The sequence below is a fragment of the Myotis lucifugus genome, unplaced genomic scaffold, assembly GCF_000147115.1.
Source record: "Myotis lucifugus unplaced genomic scaffold, Myoluc2.0 scaffold_11, whole genome shotgun sequence".
Taxonomy (NCBI): domain Eukaryota; kingdom Metazoa; phylum Chordata; class Mammalia; order Chiroptera; family Vespertilionidae; genus Myotis; species Myotis lucifugus.
In genome coordinates, this window is record NW_005871059.1 from 15526197 (window position 1) to 15547420 (window position 21224).

Genomic DNA, 21224 nt, shown 5'->3' on the forward strand with positions numbered 1-21224 from the left:
AACTTTGAGACCAATTTTTTGCAGAGGAAGTTTCCATTTCAGTATCAGAATCAGTGACACACATTGAAAAACAAATATTGAGTAGTCTGGCAGCTATTTATATATACCTCTGTATATAAAGTTAGAGTAAACTTGTGGTGGTTACTTTAAAGTAAATTCACACATGTCTTGGCTTTCTTATCACAATATCTGATTCCTGGAAATCCAGGGTTTTCATATTTTGAGTTAGATTGCAAAATTAATACTGCTATCCCCATTTCATATGCCTTTTAAATTAACTTCTTTCAAAGGATAAATAACAAAATTTTATACTCTGCTGTGCCGTTTGTCAAATTGAAATAATGTCTATAGTGAAAGTCAAAAGGTAATGGGAAGTCTGTCTTGTATGAGACCTGAAAAAATTTTTTTATGAAACTCATCCTCTATGATTATGTAACATCATGCAGCTTTAATAGACTAAATCTAACCTTAACTGTCTTAAGTTCAACTTCATTTCATGCTTCTCAGCCTCTTGTTACAAATAATGGCCATTAACTGGAAACTTGGGAAACTAACCAGGAGGCTTTTGGAATACTGTATGTAATCTCTGCCCTACAGCAAAAGCAGCGCTGCCCTGTGCTGGAGGACCAGTTGGTGGATCTGGTGGTCTACGCCATGGAGCGATCTGAGACGGAGGAGAAGTTTGATGATGGGGGAACAAGCCAACTCCTGTGGCAGCATCTCTCGAGTCAGCTCATTTTCTTTGTGCTTTTCCAGTTTGCAAGTTTTCCACATATGGTCCTTTCTCTTCATCAGAAGGTTAGTACTAAATCTTTTGTTAGAGAGCTTCGCCTGTTGATGAGTATGTTTTAGACTGGCATGGACATTGTCTCGTGATTTCAGCCCTGGAAGAAGTTCTGAGTCCTACCTTATGTTCTGCTCAGTGCTTATGTGATTTCTTAACTTCATTTTCTTATCATTATAGACACTGGATTTTGTAATTCGTTCTATATATTTGCAGTGCAAAGATCAGGGAGTACAAGAGGAAAAGACAGTATAGGATCCTCAATGAGCTCCTTACTAGTGGAAAGATAGAGATATAAACAATTTGATTATAATTTAATAGTTTTCATAGTGAAATAATGTTTCCCTGAAGGGAATGAAGAGTCCCAATTAAAGACATAGGAGTGGCTTTATCAAAGAGATCTTGAAGCTAGTTAGCACTAAAGGACAAATAGAAATTTGCCAAGAAGAAAAACTGGGAAAGTATTTCCATAGTAACAAGTTCATCATTTGGAAAGGTATAGAAGTTTTTTTTGATAATCAGTCCTTGAGGATTTTAAATTACATTTGATTTTAGCCAAAAAGCCGAGAAGCTTGAGAATTTTAAATTAAATTTTTTTTTGTATGATAAAGCATTCCTCATGTTTTGATGAGATATTTTTGGTAATTATCCCATATTAAACTTGATTCTCATGCACATGTGATCAACTTAATTATGTCCTAAAACATTTAATTTTTGATATGTATAGTTTTAGTGGGGATCAGGAAGGAAAGATATGTTATATTAAGATAATTTAAAAGGCTTTCCTCGGTGTGTCTTGAGTTGAGATTAAGTAATTAGCAAATGCCAAAGTTAGATGCTAACATTCTGAAAGCAGGGTTTCTCCTTTTTGTTTTTTTCTTCAAATGTTGCATCCAACTCTTTAACTAGCTGTGTAGTATTTAACCATCTTTTACAGTTAGCAGGGCGAGGACTGATCAAAGGCAGAGATCATCTGATGTGGGTTCTCCTGCAGTTCATTTCTGGAAGTATTCAGAAAAACGCACTAGCTGATTTTCTCCCTGTCATGAAACTCTTTGACCTTCTGTACCCAGAAAAAGAAGTAAGTTTTACTAAATGGTCAATGTGGTGAGTGAATTATGTCTAAATTATGCTTAAGGATTTTAGTGTGATTTTGTGAAAAGAGCACTGGATTTGAAAACTGGAAATCTGAGTTTTTACCCCAGTTCTGTAACTAACCACAGTCATGGGATGGACATTAGGTCTCTCTCATCATCAGTCTACTCATGTCTAATGAAGAAATTGAACTAAATTATTTTTGAAGTTTATCTTAAATCACAATGGAACATTTAGTATAGCAAATTTTTTTCCTACATTTTAAGTAGGTTTACAATTTTAAAAAGCATTATACTGTTTTTATCTATACCAGCCGTGGGCAAACTACGGCCCGCGGGCCAGATTCGGCCCGTTTGAAATGAATAAAACTAAAAAAAAAAAAAAGACCGTACCCTTTTATGTAATGATGTTTACTTTGAATTTATATTAGTTCACACAAACACTCCATCCATGCTTTTGTTCCGGCCCTCCGTCCAGTTTAAGAACCCATTGTGGCCCTCGAGTCAAAAAGTTTGCCCACCCCTGATCTATACACATCATTGAATGGCCCTATGATATTAGTGTCTGTGAATACCTTCTGTTTGTTTGCTAATTGAGTGTGTCCCCCTCCATGTATTATTACATAAAGTATTTGAGTAAAATATGGCATGTACTTACGATTGCCATTTTTTAAACATTTTATTATAGGCACTTTCATCATTTCTTTTTCTTTTTTAATTATATAAGCTTCAAGTGTACAACATTTATAATTCAGCATCTGTATACACTACAAAGCAATCACCCCCAAAAGTCTAGTTTCCATCCATCACCATACAGTTGACTCCCTTCATACCTCTCACCCACCTTTCTGTAATAACCACCATTCTGTTCTCTGTATATATGAGTTTTTGTTTTATGTTGTTTGTTGGGGTTATTTTTTGTTTTGTTTTTTAAGATTCCACATGAGTGAATCAAATGCTATTTGTCTTTCTCCTTATGACTCATTTAGTATTATACTCTCAAGTTTCATTCATGTTGTCACAAATGGCAAGATTTCATTCTTTTTTATGGCTGAACTAGAGGCCCAGTGCACGAGATTCAGGCACTTGTGGGGGGGGATGTCCCTCAGCCCGGCCTGCGCCCTCTTGCAGTCTGGGAGCCCTTGGAGGATGTCCGACTGGCAGGTGTCCTGCCACCGCCGCTTCGTCCAGTTCAGGGCTTCTAGCCGTGGGAGCACACCGACCACCAGGGGGCAGTTCCTGCATTGAGCGTCTGCCCCCTGGTGGTCAGTGTGCATCATAGCAACTGGTCTTTCCGCCGTTCATTTGATTTGCATATTAGTCTTTTATTATATAGGATAATATTCCATTGTGTGCGTGTGTGTGTGTGTGTGTGTGTGTGTCTTTATTCATTCATACATTTATGAACACTTAGGTTTTTCCCCTATCTTGGCTATTGTAAATAACACTACAATGAACCTAGGGGTTCACATGCCTTTTCAATTAGTGTTTTCAGATAAATACCCAGAAGTGGGAATGGCTGGATCATATAGTAGTTCTATTTCTGAATAAATTAGTGGCTGCAACAATTTACAATCTCACCAACAGTGTACAAGGGTTTCCTTTTTTCCACATTCTCTCCAGCACTTGTTGTTACTTCTTTTTGTTGTTGTTGTTTATAGTAGCCATTCTAACATGTATGAGGTGATATTTCATTGTGGTTTTGATTTGCATTTCCTTAGATATTCATGGGAATTTTTCCCCCAAAATTTTCATTTATTGACTAGTGGCCCGTTACACGAAGATTCGCATAACAGGCCTTCTTTCCCCTGGTTGCCGGCACCGGTTTTCCTCCGGCACTCGGGAACCAGGCCTTTGGTCCGGCCGCAGCAGCGAGGCTTGGCTTTTCTGCTCCGGCTGCTCCCAGCCCCTCTTTTTTTTTTCCAGCTCCTTGAGTGGAGCCCAGGATGGGCTGGAAGCCTGGGTTGCCCCCGGCGACCCAGGCCCCCAGCCATTCCTTGAGAGGAGTACAGGGCCGGCGGGAAGCTTGGCTTCCTCTGTCGCCGGGAGCAACCCAAGCCTCCTGCTCGCTCCAGCTCCATGGCCGCCACCATCTTCAGTCGTCTTCAGTCTTCGCTCTGCGCCTGCATGTGCAAATTAACCGCCATCTTTGTTGGGTTAATTTGCATAGTCGCTCTGATTGGCTGGTGGATGTAGCAGAGTGGCTGAGTGGTGGAGTGATGGTTAATTTGCATGTTTCTCTTTTATTAGTGTAGATTTTTGAGACAGGGAGATAGAAAGAGACATCGATTTGTTGGTCCACTTATTTATGCATTCAGTGGTTGATTCTTGTATGTGTCCTAACCGGGGATCGACCCCACAACTTTGGCGTATTGGGATGATACTCTAACCAACTGAGCTTCCCTGCCAGGGTATTTTATGGAAAATTTTAAATGCCCAAAAAAGTAGATTTAATAGAAAGTAAACTCCTAAGAAATATGTTTCTTTTTTCCTTTTTACCTTGTTAATGCTGGACATTTTAAAAACAAATTTTTTAAGTTTTTTATGTTCTCAAAAAGTATATATGTAACTTTTAGAAATTTTGTGTTTTCAGTATATTTATCACATTCAGTAAGATTTCATAGTGTTTAATTTTTAAAGAATAGACATTTTTAAATGATTGTGAATGCTCTGTAGCAGGAAAAGCTTTGCTAAGCACCTGTGAATTTATTATCTTCTTGGTAACTCAGAACAATCTTGTAATAATAGTTTCAATGTTTCATTGCTGTTTTATCTTATGATTTATATTACTGAATAATCAAAGAACAATTGGAAGTAAATTAATATAGCATATGTTTATTATTTTATTTATTTATTTTTAAATATATTTTTATTGATTTCAGAGAGGAAGGGAGAGGGAGAGATAGAAACATCAATGATGAATTGTTGATTGGCTGCCTCCTGCATGCCCCCTACTGGGGATTGAGCCTGCAACCTGGGTATGTGCCCCTGTCCGGCATCAAACCCGGGACCCTTCAGTCCACAGGCTGATGCTCTATCCACTGAGCCAAACCAGCTAGGGCTATAGCATATTTTTAAAAGAGCTATATCAGAAGTAGATTAGTAAAATAGTTTTAATTAGTTAATTTTTCTCTTTCTGAAAATGTTTTTTAGTGTATCCCAGTTCCTGATATTAACAAACCTCAGTCAACTCATGCCTTTGCAATGACTTGCATTTGGATTCATCTTAATAGAAAAGCCCAAAATGACAACTCCAAACTACAGATTCCAATACCTCATTCCCTGAACCTTCACCATGAGTAAGTATTTGTAGCTGAACAGTTAATTGTTTTTATTTTATAAGTGGTGGATTATAGACTAATATTATTCTTAGTATTTGTGTAAAGAATGGAAATCCCCCCACATTCATTGGCAGTTAGGGCGAACATTTAATGTGTATGTCATACCAAGAGAAAGTGACCAATACCTGCTTCAGAGAACAACTAGAAAATTAATCCTATTTACATTATATATATATATATATATATATATATATATATATATATATATATATAAAACATATACTTTACTTTTATATGTCTTATATGTACATATATGTTTATATGTTTTACTTTAATTAAAGTTCTTAATTTCCAAAAATAATGTGAACATGTTTCAAAATTTCTTAATACTTAGGATTTCATCATGATCTGACTGAGATGTCTTTCACTCCCTGGGCTGCCAGGGCTGATTGAGCTCATCTGTCTGGTGTGCTCCCTTACATCATTCCCTAAGCTGTGATTACTCAGAGGTGTCCTTTTTAGATAAGATTGGGCTTCAGTCCGAGGTATTGGGAATAGCTGAACTTCCCACCAAGAACTTCTAAAAAAGATTTCATAAGAGACTATAGGATAGTCAGACTTCACATTTCATTTCGCTTTCATTTTATGAGACACCCCTTAACCATCTTTACATAGTGACATCTATAATGAAGACATTTCATTGTGCTTAAGCAGATAGATAAAAAATAGAACCCTAGTTCATGAATTTGTGAGTTATTTCTTTCTTTCTGAATCTTAGTGCTGTATGTGTAATACATACTTAAAAATACTCATTAATTGTTAACTTATAATTACTTAAATTCTTTCTGAAGTGCTACTTATACTTTTATATGTGTTTCTACTTTACATTTTGGACAGAAACTATAAAACCTGTAGGAATAAGTATAGTATTAGTAAATAATTGCATGAAATTAAACTTTTCTAAAAGTGCAAGTTAACTTCCTGGAAATTATTTGCATTTTTTTCCCTCTTTAATGGAACTTGAAATTTTAGGTTCCTACAGCAGAGTCTTAGAAATAAAAGTTTACAGATGAATGACTATAAGATTGCCCTGCTGTGTAATGCCTACTCTACAAATTCAGAATGTTTTACATTACCCATGGGAGCTCTAGTAGAAACTATTTATGGAAATGGAATTATGAGGATACCTCTTCCTGGAACGAGCTGTTTGGCTTCGGCATCTATTACTCCCTTACCAATGAACCTCCTGGATTCACTGACAGTTCATGCCAAAATGAGGTATGGGCTGTTTACTTGGTCCTGTGTCATGTAATAGATATCAGTATAATGTAGACTTGATTTAATGATTATGTGTGTATTTTATGGTCAAGTACATTTTTAAAAAATAATTAGGATTTTTTATTATAAAATTATAATTTTTTATTATAGGATTTCTAGAATATACAAATAAACCCAAAGAAAATAACTACCATAATCCCTCCATGAAAAATAAGCATTATAAAGTTTTTGTGTATATTTTGAGTCATTTTTTCTATGTATAAATATACGAATTTACGGATTTTTTTAACAAAATGGGATCTTACTACAATACAATTTTATAACCATTTTTTCCTCCATATAATCTATCAAACACCTTTTTAAGTTTAATGTTCTTCAAAAATATCTGTTTTAATGGCTACAACAGTCTTTTGTGTGACTATAAATGATTTAAAAATTTTTTTTTGTTATTTATTGATTGATTTGACAGAGAGAGATCAGTTTATTGTTGCATTCATTGGTTGATTCCTGTATTTGCCCTGACTGGGATCTAACCCACAAACTTGGAATATCAGGACAATGCTCTAACCAACTGCGCTACCCAGCCATGGTTGGCTCTAAATGATTATTTAGCCAGTTCCACATCATTGGACATTGAGGTTATTTTTTAACAATATATTTTTTAATTGATTTCAGAGAGGAAGGGAGAGGGAGACACAGAAACATCAATGATGAGAGAAAATAATTGATCGGCTGCCTCCTGCACTCCCCTCAACCCAGGCATGTGCCCTAACAGGGAATCAAACCATGACCTGGTTCATAGCTCGATGCTCAGCTCTTAACTATTGGCTCAAACTTCAAATACAATGTAGGTCAATGAGAATTCATCTGTGGGCCTCTAAGTGGGACTTCAGTTCTAGAAAAGACATGCTCTTTTTCAGATAGCAAACACTGATAGAATTACACTCAGTGGTCGCCAACCTTTCGGAACTCCGGTTGGCGACCACTGGTTTAGAGCATGCATGACAGAGTTGAGGGAAGCACTGTTAGAACCTAATGTTTGGGTCTTAGCTGTGATTTATTAAGTAATTCTGTAACAAAAGTTAAATTTCTCAAATGGTTTTAATTACATATTTAAAAAAGAAAACATACTGTAACCATTCAAGCATGTTCTTGTGAGTTTACCCAAAGCCTGCTTTTCCATGAGGAGAGGGATCCTGATGCAATTGAAAGCACCATGGAAACCAGAATAGGTTTTAGGTCGGACAGTGCATCACTACCAGTGTCCTGGCAACTTAATGATTAAAGTGGGACTGATTCAATTCATATATTTAAGTTCAGATTTATACCAAGTTCCCTACAGGTAACTCCTGTATTTATGTCAAAAATAGGGATTTTTATTTGCTTTCCTTTTGTTTCTCCTCAGCCTTATCCACAGCATTGCTACCAGAGTGATAAAACTTGCTCATGCAAAGTCCAGTGTGGCCTTGGCTCCAGCCCTAGTGGAAACTTACAGTCGGTTATTGGTCTATATGGAAATAGAGTCTTTGGGCATCAAAGGATTTATCAGTAAGCCAGGACCTTCTGATGTTTATAACATTGATCCATTCATTAATTCAACAAGTACTCTTCTAGGTGCTGGGGATACAGCAGTGTATTAGAGACTACTGCTAATGAGAGAGACATACAAAAAAACTAATAAATGAAATTGAAGTATATCAAATGATATCTTTTTAAAAAATTTTTTTTTTTTTTACTGATTTCAGAGAGGAAGGGAGAGGAGAGAGAGAGATAGAAACATCAGTGGTGAGAGAGAATCATTGATAGCCTGCCTCCTGCAGCCCCCTACTGGGGTTTGAGCCTGCAATCCGGGTATGTGCCCTGACAGGGAATTGAACCGTGACCTCCTGGCTCATAGGTCAATGGTCAGTGCTCATAGGCCAGACTCAGGTGATAAGTCTTATAGAGAAAAATAAAATAAACAAGAGGGATAGGGTCAGGGTGGTGAGTTGCATTTTTATGTAAAGTTATGGTAAGAAAAGGTTATTGGACTAGTGAGCAGGACGTGGTCATTGTTTTCATGCAAGAATCATGGTCCTGTTTGCTTCTTTCTGGTTTGCTCCTGGGACAGCAATGAATACTGAATCTGACTGGCAATATGGAAGGCGTTTTCCTGCATTGCAGAGGACAGCTTATAATATCTGTTAGCTATTATGTTGTTCTGAATAATAAATACTGTCTAAATGGAAGTGTTTTTTCTGATTCAGGGTAATTCTAACTTTCACCAATACAATATAATTTTAATTTTAACCATAGTTACACTTTTTACCAGATAATTGAGATCTGAATAAAACTTTCTTATGAGGGAGGAGGGAATAAGAGCATGTGTGATGCAATTTATGTGTTAAAAAGTGAGTCCTCTTGCTTCAAAACATTGGGAACCTTAATTTCATAAAAATAATTTTGAAATTAACTGAGAAGTGAGAACAGCTAGAATAATTTTCTTTTCAGACATATCTTGTGTTTTATTTTTCCAGATGAACTTGATTATCAGTTGTCAAATTGCAGGGAAAAAAAGCAAACTTGGTATTATAACTATGATCTGGATTTTTTCCTCACAATTAAAGTAGAAGTTATAGAGAACATTTGGAAAATACGTGCACTTACATATGCCTCTGTGCATGTGTATTCACAAATCTTTACATAGATTTTACTCAGTGTGACTTTCATGCCTTTTAATGCACAGCTTTTACTAATTGGTGTCTTAAATGATCTTGTTCCTTAAGGTCAGCTTTTGCCAACCGTTTTCAAGTCTCATGCCTGGGGCATCTTACATACACTTCTTGAGATGTTCAGCTACCGGATGCACCACATTCAGCCTCATTACAGAGTTCAGCTCTTGAGTCACCTTCATACTTTGGCTGCAGTTGCACAAACAAATCAGAACCAGCTTCATCTCTGGTGAGCTCACTGGGGATTGTTTTTCTTTAAGATTTATAAGAAACTTTGTTGGAGATGGGAACTTAAATCTTTGCCTTACAATATTTTTATGTAATGACATTGGTTAACAAAATTATACAGGTTTCAGACGTGCAATTCTATAATACATTATCTGTATATTGTTTTGTGTGGTTACCGCCCCAAGTCAAGTCTCCTTCCATCACCATTTATCCCCCTTTTACCCTCTTTTACTTATCCCCCCTTTCCCTCTGGTAATCACCATACTGTCATCTGTGTCAATGAGGTTTTTTGTTTGTTTCTTTTTTGTTTGTATCTGCTTAATCCCTTCATCGTTTTTACCCAGCCCTGCAACTACCTTCCCCTCTGACAGCTGTCAGTCTGTTCTCTACCTATGAGTCTATTTCTGTTTTGTTTGTTAATTTATTTTGTTCATTAGATTCCACATATGAGTGAAATCATATGGCACTTGTCTTTCTTTGACTGGCTTATTTCACTTAGCATAATGCTCTCCAGGTCCATCCATGCTGTCACAAATGGTTAGATTTCCTTCTTTTTTACAGCTGAGTAGTATTCCATTGTGTAAATGTACCACAGCCTTTTTTAGCCACTCATCTACCATTGGACACTTGGGCTGCTTCCAAATCTTGGCTATTGTAAATAATGCTGCAATGAACATAGGTGTGCATATATTCTTTCAAATTAGTGTTTTGGGTTTCTTCAGATATATTCCCATAAGTGGAGTCACTGGATCATAAGGCAATTCCATTTTTAATTTTTTGAGGTAACTCAATACTCCTTTCTACAGTGGCTGTACCAATTTGCTTTCCCACCAACAGTGCACAAGGGTTCCCTTTTCTCCATGTCCTTGTCAATACTTGTTTGTTGATTTATTGATGAGAATCATTCTGACAGATGTGAAGTGATATGTTATTGTTGTTTTACTTTGCATTTCTCTGATGATTAGTGATGTTGAGCATCCTTTCATATGTCTGTTGGCCATCTGTATGTCCTCTTTGTTTTGTTTTTGTTAATCCTCACCCAAGGATATTTTTCCATTGATTTTTAGAGAGAATGGAAAGGAGTGGGAGAGAAGAGAGAGAGAAACATTAATGTGAGAGAGATACATCCATTGGCCTCCCACACATGACCTGACCAGGACCGGGTTGAGCCTGCAACCAAGGTATGCACCCTTGACTGGAATCAAACCCGGAACCCTTCAGTCCCCAGGCCAATGCTCTTATCCACTGAGCTAGACCAGCTAGGACATACATGTTCTCTTTAGAGAAGTGTCTATTCAGGTTCTTAGCCCATTTTTTAATTGGATTGTTTGTGTGTTTTTGTGTTGAGTTTTATAAGCTCTTTATAAATTTTATATATTAACCCCATATCAGATGTATCACTGGCAAATATGTTCTCCCAGAGTCCAGCTTTTTAAACAGAAATTTATTAAGATAGTTGAGTCCTTGCCTTGGGATCTTTGGATTGAGCATAAGTACTTCAAAGGCCTTTGGCATTATGTTCTAACTTAGCCCTTTAGGATACTAGATTTAAACATACTTTGAATTATGGTTAAAGTGTCAATCATGTCATTTTGATTTTGCTCTAAATGAAAATATATTGCAAGTAAAAATAATGTAATTTTTGAAATGCTGTTTATCTAAGTGAAATGTTTTAGTCCTATAGGCTATAGGTTACCATTTTCAAATGTGTAAGCATGTCAGGTGGTTTTCACTATAAAATTTGCCACTTCAGGTTTTAAAAAAAATTAAGCAAAGCTCATCTCACACAAAAGAGATTTATTTATTTATTTATTTATTTATTTATTTATTTATTTAAATTAAAGAAGGGCCCTAGCCAGTTTGACTCAGTGGATAGAGCGTTGGCCTGCAGACCAAAGGGTCCCGGGTTCGATTCCAGTGAAGGGCACGTACCTTGGTTGCAGGCTCCTTCCCGGACCGGGCCCTGGTTGGCGCTCGTGCAGGAAGCAACCAATTGATGTGTTTCTCTCACATCAATGTTTCTCTCTGTCTTTCCCTCACTCTTCCACTCTCCCTAAAAAAAAAAAAAAAAAAAAAAAAAAATGGAAAAAGACCCTCGGGTGAGGATTTAAAAAAAAAAGAAGGAAAAAATATTAAAGAAAGGAAATTCATAGTTTGCATGTTTTCCTGTTTTAATTAACCTAGAATTAATTTAATTCCATAATTCTGAAAGTTACATGCAAGTTAACTTTTTCATGTTTTTTTTTGTTGTTTGTCTCCCATCTTTCAGTGTTGAGAGCACTGCACTTAGGCTTATAACAGCCTTAGGTAGCTCCGAGTTACAGCCACAGTTCACACGCTTCCTTAACGATCCCAAAACAGTGCTGTCTGCGGAATCTGAAGAACTGAACCGAGCCTTGATATTGACCTTAGCTAGAGCAACTCACGTGACAGGTACAGTGAATCCACCACCACTAACAAAACAGTGAAATTGGAGTGTGCCATGTCTCTACTGATTATTAAGGGGATGACATGCTAAAAAGATACTTTTTATTTGTTCAAGAAAAAGCAGTTGTTTTGATAGCTTCACCATTTCAGTCATTGATATAGATTCTTCTGTGTACTGTCACTTTAACCAGGATGAGCATCAGTTTTCAGCCACTTTTCAGTAGTGGTTCTTGAGCTTTTCTCATGACCACTTTACCCTCTTTTTAAAAAAATATATTTTTATTGATTTCAGAGAGGGAGAGACAGATAGAAACATCAATGATGAGAGAGAATCATTGATCGGCTGCCTCCTGCACGCCCTCTATTGGGGATTGAGCCTGCAACCTGGGCATGTGCCCTGACCAGGAATTGAAACCTCCTGGTTCATTGGTTGATGCTCACCAGTGAGCAACCCCAGCCAGGCACAATATCTGCTTCTTAATTCTGTTCTCTTGGCTCAAAGAGTGCTAATACCTCATTGTCAGAGTGAATTAAGTGAGCAATCATGGTAGACTTGTACAACATTTGTATCATTGATGCTCTGTAACTTAAAAAGATTCCCATTGTCTTTGGTCTTCTTTTCATTTGTGTTCATATCATTCAAATTTCGGTCCTAAGCTGAATATTACTAGTTTAGCAGTAAATGCATTGCAGTGAAATTCTCTCAGTGTACATAGTTGTTTGTGACTTTCTCTATGATCTCATTATGAATTGTGGATATAATCATTTAAATCAGATTATATCTATTTGTTTTTGTTTAGATTTTTTTACAGGCTCTGACTCAATTCAGGGAACTTGGTGTAAAGACATCCTTCAGACCATTATGAGTTTTACTCCTCATAATTGGGCTTCACATACTCTTAGCTGTTTTCCAGGCCCACTACAGGTAATTTGGTCTTGAATTATATATGAAATCATTCTTCCCCTTTATAATGTTATTCTAGAGAGTTACTTTTGGTGACAGCCAAAGAAAAGTTAGATTTTCTTACTATTTTTTAAAAATCTTTGCTATTCCAAAATCTTGGGTGGTTGTTCCTTGTCCTATTCTAGGACTGTATGTTTCTTAAATTTTAATTATTATGTTTTATCTTATTAGTTAATACTTGTGAGAATTAATACATTAACTGAAAAATTTTTTCTCTCATAGTATTAAATTGCAGAGAAATATAATTTAATGGAGCTTCACAGAATACACATATGCTACACTTGAGTGCATTTAAAAAAAAATTGCACAGAGAGAAAAACTATAAACTTGGCTTTTATAATACAGAGAAAGAAAACCTCATCTGCTTTTCAGAGAAAAATTTATGCACGATGAACATATAACTTCTAATAGGGGTAGACCAGTAGCTCTCAAACTTTTCAGAATCTCCTGGAGGATTGTTTAGATACAGATTGCTGCTGATACTGCCATACTCAGAGAACCACTGAGCTAATGTAATGGATTTTCCTTATAGCGATAGGGAAATATGTAACCAAAGGGCACATAAATTTCTGTTTCTTTTTTTCCAAGGTGAATAGAAGTATTAACAGATTATTAAGAGACTTTGAATTCAGGCTTGCTTTAGGAAATCTAAGAAAGGAGTCTCAGTGATAATCTAGTCAAGTATGCATATTTTCCCAATATAGAAATTCAGGCCTTGGTTACTGAGTTGCTTAAAGCACCAACAGTGTGTTACTGTCAGAGTCAAGTCTAGAACTGGTTTCTTAACTCTATAGCCAGTGCTCTTTTTACTACAACCATTGAAGTAAACTTCTGGTCTATCTTTTAGGCATTCTTCAAACAAAATAATGTACCTCAGGAAAGCCGTTTTAATCTGAAAAAAAACGTGGAGGAGGAGTATAGGAAGTGGAAGTCAATGAGCAATGAAAATAACATCATTGCCCACTTTTCTAATCAAGGCTCTCCTCTCTTCCTTTGTCTTCTCTGGAAAATGCTCTTGGAAACAGATCATATTAATCAGATTGGTTACAGGTAAGCCCCAAACCTAGATCTGCATTCCATTTGGCAACCCATTATACCATAGAGCAATATAATTTATTTTTTACTCTCTGCTTTCCAGAGTATTAGAAAGAATTGGAGCCAGGGCCTTGGTAGCCCATGTGAGAACATTTGCAGATTTCCTGGTATATGAGTTCTCTACATCAGCTGGGGGTCAGCAACTCAACAAATGCATTGAAATTCTTAATGACATGGTATGGAAATACAACATTGTTACATTGGACAGATTAATTCTCTGCCTGGTAAGAATATGCTTAACTTAATGTTTCTAAGCTGTCTATTCTCTTTTGGGTCAATGTATGTGATTGATAGATCTAAGGATTTAATAAATTTATACTATAATTAAGCATTGCTATCACTTCCCTAAGGAACTAGAGATTTCCCAATTTCTTTACTCATTCATTCAATAAGTATGTATTGAATATATACTATGTTCTATGCACAGATACTCTTGTCTTTCTAGAGTAAATAAGACAGACATGACCCTGGGCTTTTGATGCTCTAAAAATATGAGCAGTTAGACCTGAGCTGATTCTCAAAGTTTCCCACTAGGGTCAGGAATTTTTAGGTCACTGCATTCCTTTGTAGGTGCTAATAACCATTAGTACAGTTTGGTAGCCACAGTCAGAACTGAATTTTCTCATAGTCACCCAATATTCCCCAAATGTTTTTTTCTATTGACTTGATTCTATTTCAGGTAAAAACTTAAGAAAAAGACACTGAATCAGGATGGGCAATGCTACATTTGTAAAAATACTATAGTGGTGATATTGGGGGTGGCTTATAGGTTAGCATTAATCTGTTACCTGTGGAGCATAGATATAAAGATGGTTACAGTCTACCACGTCTTTCCGATATACCTAGATTGCAGGTTTGATCTGTGGTCAGGGCACATAAAAGAATCAACCAATGAATGCATAAATAAGTGGAAAACACATCAATGCTTCTCTCTCTCTCTCTCTCTCTCTCTCTCTCAAATAAACAAATTTTTTTAAAAAGATGCTACTTTTGAAAAAGATGGTTGCAATCTACTAGGGGAAATAATGCAAATCTATAAATCAATAAAAGAAAAGGATAAAATAGAGATATGGTAAGATTTTATTTATTTAGATTTAGAGTATCAAGTGGCAGAGCCATGCTCTTGCATAGGTTAGACATTTTCATAGAATTTTCTCTTGTTCTCCAAAGGCCATGCGTAGTCATGAAGGAAATGAAGCCCAGGTTTGTTATTTCATAATTCAGTTGCTGTTACTCAAACCAAATGATTTTCGAAACCGAGTAAGTGACTTTGTGAAGGAAAATTCCCCAGAGCACTGGCTACAGAACGACTGGCACACCAAGCACATGAATTATCACAAGGTACTAATTCAAATTAGTGCTTCAGTTAATCCTTTCTAAGCCTTACGTGGCTGTTGATTTGGCTGTTGTCTCTGTGGTTCTACTATTTCTCTCTGGTCTCTAAATTTCTTCAAGGTTCTAGAGTATCTCTAAAGTTATGAATAAATTAAAATTGCAGTTTTTGTAGACACGGGTTCATATAGTACAAAATGAAAAGAGTTATTACAAATCCTTTTATACATAATCACTTTGGGTGTATTTTTGGGATAAAAGATTTTTACCAAGTAAATGACTTGTTTTCATTGCATTGTAGGAGCAACCATGGTTTCATGTTCTTCTTTAAATGGCAAGTTTATTTAACTCCTTTTTAAGAGAAAAAAGATGCCCTAAACATTTACCATTTTCTCATTTCCACAGAAATATCCAGAGAAGCTGTATTTTGAGGGCCTGGCGGAGCAGGTCGATCCTCCTGTGCAGATCCAGTCACCCTATCTGCCCATCTATTTTGGAAATGTGTGTCTCCGATTCCTTCCAGTATTTGATATAGTAATCCACAGATTTTTAGAGTTGCTTCCAGTCTCCAAATCACTGGAGACTCTCCTAGATCACCTAGGAGGGTTATATAAATTTCATGGTGAGCTTTTTTAAATTTTAATTCCATCTAATAGTAAACAAAAGTGGGCTAGGCATGACTATATGGGCAACAGTTGTTCTAAAGATTTTGTTAAAGATTTTATTAAAGTGTTTTGAGGGTAAGTGCCATTCGTTGATACCAGGAAGTCTAAAATAGACGACATAAAAATATGAATAGGTAATCATAGCAAATGTATTAAATAGAAAAAAAAGTAATATGTAAGAGATGCCTTATTTTACAGAGTGTGATTAATTGCCAAAGAGTATAGAGGGAGAAAAGTATGTGTTCACAACAGACCGACGTTACTGGGAACGAATTGGATTTTGGCAGCTTCTTGAATGGATAGAATTTCAATTGTGGTGTATGTGATTTGTATAAACAGAAAGGGGGCGCAGGGGCTAGGCAGAATCTTCTGGAAAAATCATGAAGGTATTAAAAACAAGACATTTTGAAAACAATAGCCTTATTGAGCTAAATTGAAAATTCATGTATTGTACCTGACAGATCATCTTAAATGCCTGACTGAGAAGTTTTGATTTTATAACGCAGGTAATCAAGGATCAACTAGAAGTTATTGAGTAAGATAATGACATGGAAAGCATAAGTGGAAAACATTTATTTTAGATAAATCCAGTTGTAGTTGGTAGCATGTCTTGGAAGAAGGAAGCCATTTCAATGCTTTATGTCAGAAAGCTCAGGTGTATGAGTATGTAAACAAGTATGATGGCATTGGAAATGATGAAGAAGGAACAGATAGTCAAGGAAGAAGGAATAGCACTTGGGTGGCTGATTGTGGGGAGAATATCAAAAGAAAGAAATTAAGACAATTCTAAAGTATTAAACATGGTCCTGGAGAATAGCAGAGTCAGTGACAGAAACAGGGGAGTCCCAGGGCAGCCACTATGGGGACAATGTGTCTTTTTCTGGGGCAGTTCTTTCTAGACCTTGATCTAAGATGTTTTCCTCCAGTGCAGAAGCTAAAATTGTCTTTTAGCACTACAGAATAGGTATGAAGTTAAAGTTTTCCTTAAAAACACTTTCCATTTGGATTAGGTGATATGTGCACATGGTACAGTAGGGTACGCCGTAAAATGTCCCATCCCTGTCCTCTAATAAGGAATGCCTTGGCACATATGTTTCATTTTTGCAGGATACATTTCTAGAAGTGAAATCACTACCTCAGACTATAATGAATATCTTTAAATACAGATATGTATATTATTGGAAGCTTGCTGCCTTGTCCTAAAATTAAAATATTCATTAATTACCCAGCATGTGAAATAATTTCATAATCTTCTGAGCTATTTTTTGGTAATCTGAAAACAGAGGATTTGTTTTTCACAGTTGTTGGTAACCAGATCGCATTGTGGTGATCTGTTTTCTTCTTGGCAGATCGTCCTGTGACTTATTTGTATAATACTCTACACTATTATGAAATGCACCTGAGAGAGCGTGCATTTCTCAAACGAAAACTTGTCCACGCGATCATTGGCTCTCTCAAGGATAATCGACCGCAGGGCTGGTGTCTGAGTGACACTTACCTGAAGTGTGCTATGAATGCCCGAGAAGACAATCCTTGGGTCCCAGATGACTCCTACTATTGCAAATTGATTGGCCGACTAGTGGATAATATCCTTTTTATTGTGATTTTCCAGATTCTCTAGAAATAAGTGCATTTATGATTTGTGAGAACATGAGCTGTATTGTTTTCAAGGTAATATCCTATATAATAAAAGGCTAATATGCAAATAGACCGAACAGTGGAACAGTGGGTCTCTGACACACACTGACCACCAGGGGGCAGATGCTTAATGCAGGAGCTGCCCCTTGGTGGTCAGGGCACTCCCACAGCGGGAGGGCCTCTCAACCAGAAGCCAGGCTCACTAAGGCAGCGCTAAGGATGTCTGACTGCCAGTGTAGGCCCATTCTCCGCAGGGAGCAGGCCTAAGCTGGCAGTCAGACATCCCCTGAGGGCTCCCAGACTATGAGAGGGTGCAGGCCAGGCTGAGGGGACCCCCCTCCCCCGAGTACATGAATTTCATGCATCGAGCCTCTAGTTTTTATATATTCTAAGACTTCACATTTCTTAAAGATTGTTTCTATTTTTACTTCTGGAAAGTTTTGAAATCTTAAGTTAACAGCATCGTGACAGAGAGGCAGAAATTCACTCCATTAAAATTTATATTTAAAAACAGGCCTTATAAGATTTGTTTCAAAGAAAACAATCCTATTTCTAAATACTAGTAATTGTACTATTGTAGTACATGCATTTGTTTGCTATTGGGGAACATAGAAGTTTGTTGCTTTAAATAATTGAATTTTTAAAAAATGTTAATAGAAAATAATAAAATCTATTTTCTCTCTTTTTTAGTAAAAAAAAGCCACTATACTGGTATTTTTATTTCTTCATTTTGATTTCATGTTTTAAGTTATCAGCACATTATACTTAGTATGTCTATATACCATGTCACTATTTAGAGCAGTTTTATATAAATGGTCATGATTTATTTTCCTACACAAAGAAACTTATTTTGTGAAGTAAAAGAATTACTTATTATAAAGTAACTTTTTATTATTATTATTTCAGAGAGGAAGGGAGTGGGAGAGAAAGATAGAAACATCAATGATGAGAGAGAATCATTTCCTGGCCGCCTCCTGCACACCCCCTACTGGGATCCGAGCCCGCAACCTGGGCATGTGTGCCCATGACCGGAATTGAACTCGGGACCTTCAATCCACAGGCCAACACTCTATCCATTGAGCCAAACCGGCTAGGGCGGGTAACTTATTAATTGTCCTATGACTATTAGAAGGAATAGGTTGATAGTTGTAGCAGTACTTTGGTTGCATCTATAGCTATCACATCACAGTTATAAGAGCCCACCTATATAAGACCAACCATTTTATATCTTATAGTTGATCACATGGTTGCAATCAATATATTTGTCATGTCAAGTTTATTTGTATTTGGTTTGTATTATTTGCCTTCTAATCTCTCAGATAAATCACTTCTTAAAGGTGATTATCAATCAGATAAATTGATAATCAAATGACATGTTTACATATGAAACATTTTGAAAACTGTAAAGCACTATACAAATGTGAGCCATTAATCTCAGAATGATCCAGTAGTTATTGCTTTAATCATTTGCACCAATGGCTGGCAAGTCTCCTGGTCCATTTCCAAACTGTGACTGGAGATTCAATGAGTTTCCCAATCCAGCTGCCCATGCACTGCATGTTACTTGTGTGGAGCTCATGGCCTTAGCTGTTTCAGGCAAAGAAGTTGGAAATGCTCTTCTAAATGTTGTGTTGAAAAGGTATGTATACTGTTATATGCAATAAGATTTATTGTTTATTTGTAAAGAAATTGATATTTTATTTGGAGCTGTCAGACAAACCTATTGTCCCAAGGCTGATACACACTAGATAGTAACTGTCTTTTGGTTCCAGATCTTGTCCTTATGATATATGTGTAGTAGAGTTAGCCCTAGACAGTGTCAGGAGACCTGGGTTTATTCCTACTTACGTTCTTTATTAGTTGTTTGGCATTTAATTTAGGAATAATGTTAACTTCTCAATACAGACCGTCTTTGAAGAGTCCTTTCTTAAAGACCAACATAAAGAACGGGATAATGATTAGAGAAGAAGTATAAGTAAATGGAAATAGTCTTTCAGCCCATTTGTTAAAGGAAACAACCCAAAACAAAATGCTTATTTTGCTTTTGTTTCTGCATAGTAAATTTTTACTCCATAAAAATCTATTGTAGTTTTATTGGAATAGGTCAGTTGTCAGCCCCTGAATTACATATGTTCTCAAAAGAAGATTCATTATCAACCACATAAAATGTTTTTATAATTCCACATTTGTATTATTTGTTCCTACTCGTAGTCAGCCTTTAGTGCCACGAGAGAACATTACAGCATGGATGAATGCAATTGGATTGATCATCACTGCTCTACCAGTGAGTTAAGTTGTGATTTTTACGTAGTAATGGAATGCAGTTGTTCCTGTGAGTTGAAAGAATAAGATGCCTTTATATAAGGACATTGTGCAGTTAATGAAGTGTTTCATGTTTTTAAAGTTTTCATATTATTATCGCTTCAAAAATCTACAGTGACTGTTTGCTTTCTGCATTTGGGTCCCTACATTCATTGGTCCCATTTACCCATCCAACCTTAGTTTTTACATTAAAATGTAAATATTTTGAACAGTTAGTTTGTTATATATCTATGAGAGCCTCTTCTCATGTGACCTCCACGTGTGTCTAGTCAGCACCACATGGTTGTCTGTTGTGCTATCTTTGAATCCTATCTAATAAGGAGGGAATATGCAAATTGACCGTCACGCCATCCCAAAGATGGAGGCACCCATAGCCACAAGATGGCAGTGCCCAGTCCCCTCAGCCCTGCCGGGGGTGGGGAGGAAGGGTGGCAGGAGCACGGTGCGGCTGGACCCACCCTCAGCCACCCAGCTGCCCAGGGCCAGCCCAAGGTGCAGGCAAGCCTCAGATGGCAGCTGCCCAGCCAATGTCCAAGGCACAGGCAGGCCTTGGATGGCAGCTGCCCAGCCACCCAGGGCTGCCCGAGACTCAAGTAACCAGTGCCGGACGAGGCTTGCACTGCTGGAGTGGCAGCAGCAGAGGTGTGATGGGGGCGTCGGTTTCCCCTGATCCCCAGGTCGCCTCCTGCCCCTGAGGGCTTCCGGACTATGAAAGGGGGGAGGCCGGACTGAGGGACCCCCCTCCAGTGCATGAATTTTCCTCTAGTGTTAGTAATACTGTCTAACCCTGTGCTCTCCAGACTGCTTTGATTATGCACCTCTATAAGTCACTTTTTCCTTACCCACCTCCGAAATATATGTATTTGTTTCTGAGTTACACATGTGTATCAGTAGTGTCTGTGTGGTAAATATTGTTAAAGTAGATTTACTGTGTAGTCAGTATCAGGTACTAAGTGAACAGGCAAATGTGTGGAACCCTCTAACTCACAAGCATAATACTGACTTATTATGAAGCCACCCACTTTTGATGGTAAAATCTCCATTACACAAAGACACAAGCTGGATAAGTAGAAAACTTTAAAGAATGAGAAAATGCTATTATTTTAGGAGTGAGAGTGTGAAAATGAATATGGGGTGGAATACTAGATACGTGATATTTTTCATCAGGCTTTCCTCTGGTTTTAAAGGAGCCATATTGGATTGTCCTTCATGATCAAATTGTGAGTGTCATCAGTAGTCCCAGCTTGACATCTGAAACCGAGTGGGTTGGCTACCCATTCCGCCTCTTTGACTTCACTGCTTGTCACCAGTCGTACTCCGAGATGAGCTGTAGCTACACGTTAGCTCTAGCACATGCAGTGTGGCACCATTCTAGCATCGGGCAACTTTCTCTCATTCCCAAGTA

The 21224-nt window shown here is 37.1% G+C and overlaps 1 protein-coding gene across 12 annotated transcripts in view; it reads left to right on the top strand.

Annotated features, from left to right (window-relative positions):
- The window catches only part of MED23 (mediator complex subunit 23), a 56485-nt gene that overhangs the window by 17731 nt on the left and 17530 nt on the right, over window positions 1-21224 (top strand). For 9 of the 12 annotated variants that reach the window (XR_002828140.1, XR_002828139.1, XM_023750265.1 and 6 more), the window contains 16 exons: window positions 598-798; window positions 1722-1865; window positions 5032-5177; window positions 6192-6437; window positions 7843-7985; window positions 9203-9377; window positions 11646-11809; window positions 12604-12728; window positions 13615-13817; window positions 13906-14086; window positions 15033-15203; window positions 15600-15816; window positions 17209-17445; window positions 18971-19136; window positions 19709-19781; window positions 21007-21221. Coding sequence is in view for 10 of the 12 variants with exons in the window: in XM_023750265.1 (XP_023606033.1) it covers window positions 598-798; window positions 1722-1865; window positions 5032-5177; window positions 6192-6437; window positions 7843-7985; window positions 9203-9377; window positions 11646-11809; window positions 12604-12728; window positions 13615-13817; window positions 13906-14086; window positions 15033-15203; window positions 15600-15816; window positions 17209-17445; window positions 18971-19136; window positions 19709-19781; window positions 21007-21221 (2807 nt within the window). In the remaining 2 variants the exon portion in view is untranslated. Of the gene's footprint in view, window positions 1-597; window positions 799-1721; window positions 1866-5031; window positions 5178-6191; window positions 6438-7842; window positions 7986-9202; window positions 9378-11645; window positions 11810-12603; window positions 12729-13614; window positions 13818-13905; window positions 14087-15032; window positions 15204-15599; window positions 15817-17208; window positions 17446-18970; window positions 19137-19708; window positions 19782-20986; window positions 21222-21224 lie in introns of those variants that run through there. The other 3 variants (XM_023750269.1, XM_023750267.1, XM_023750268.1) reach the window with 3 other exon arrangements.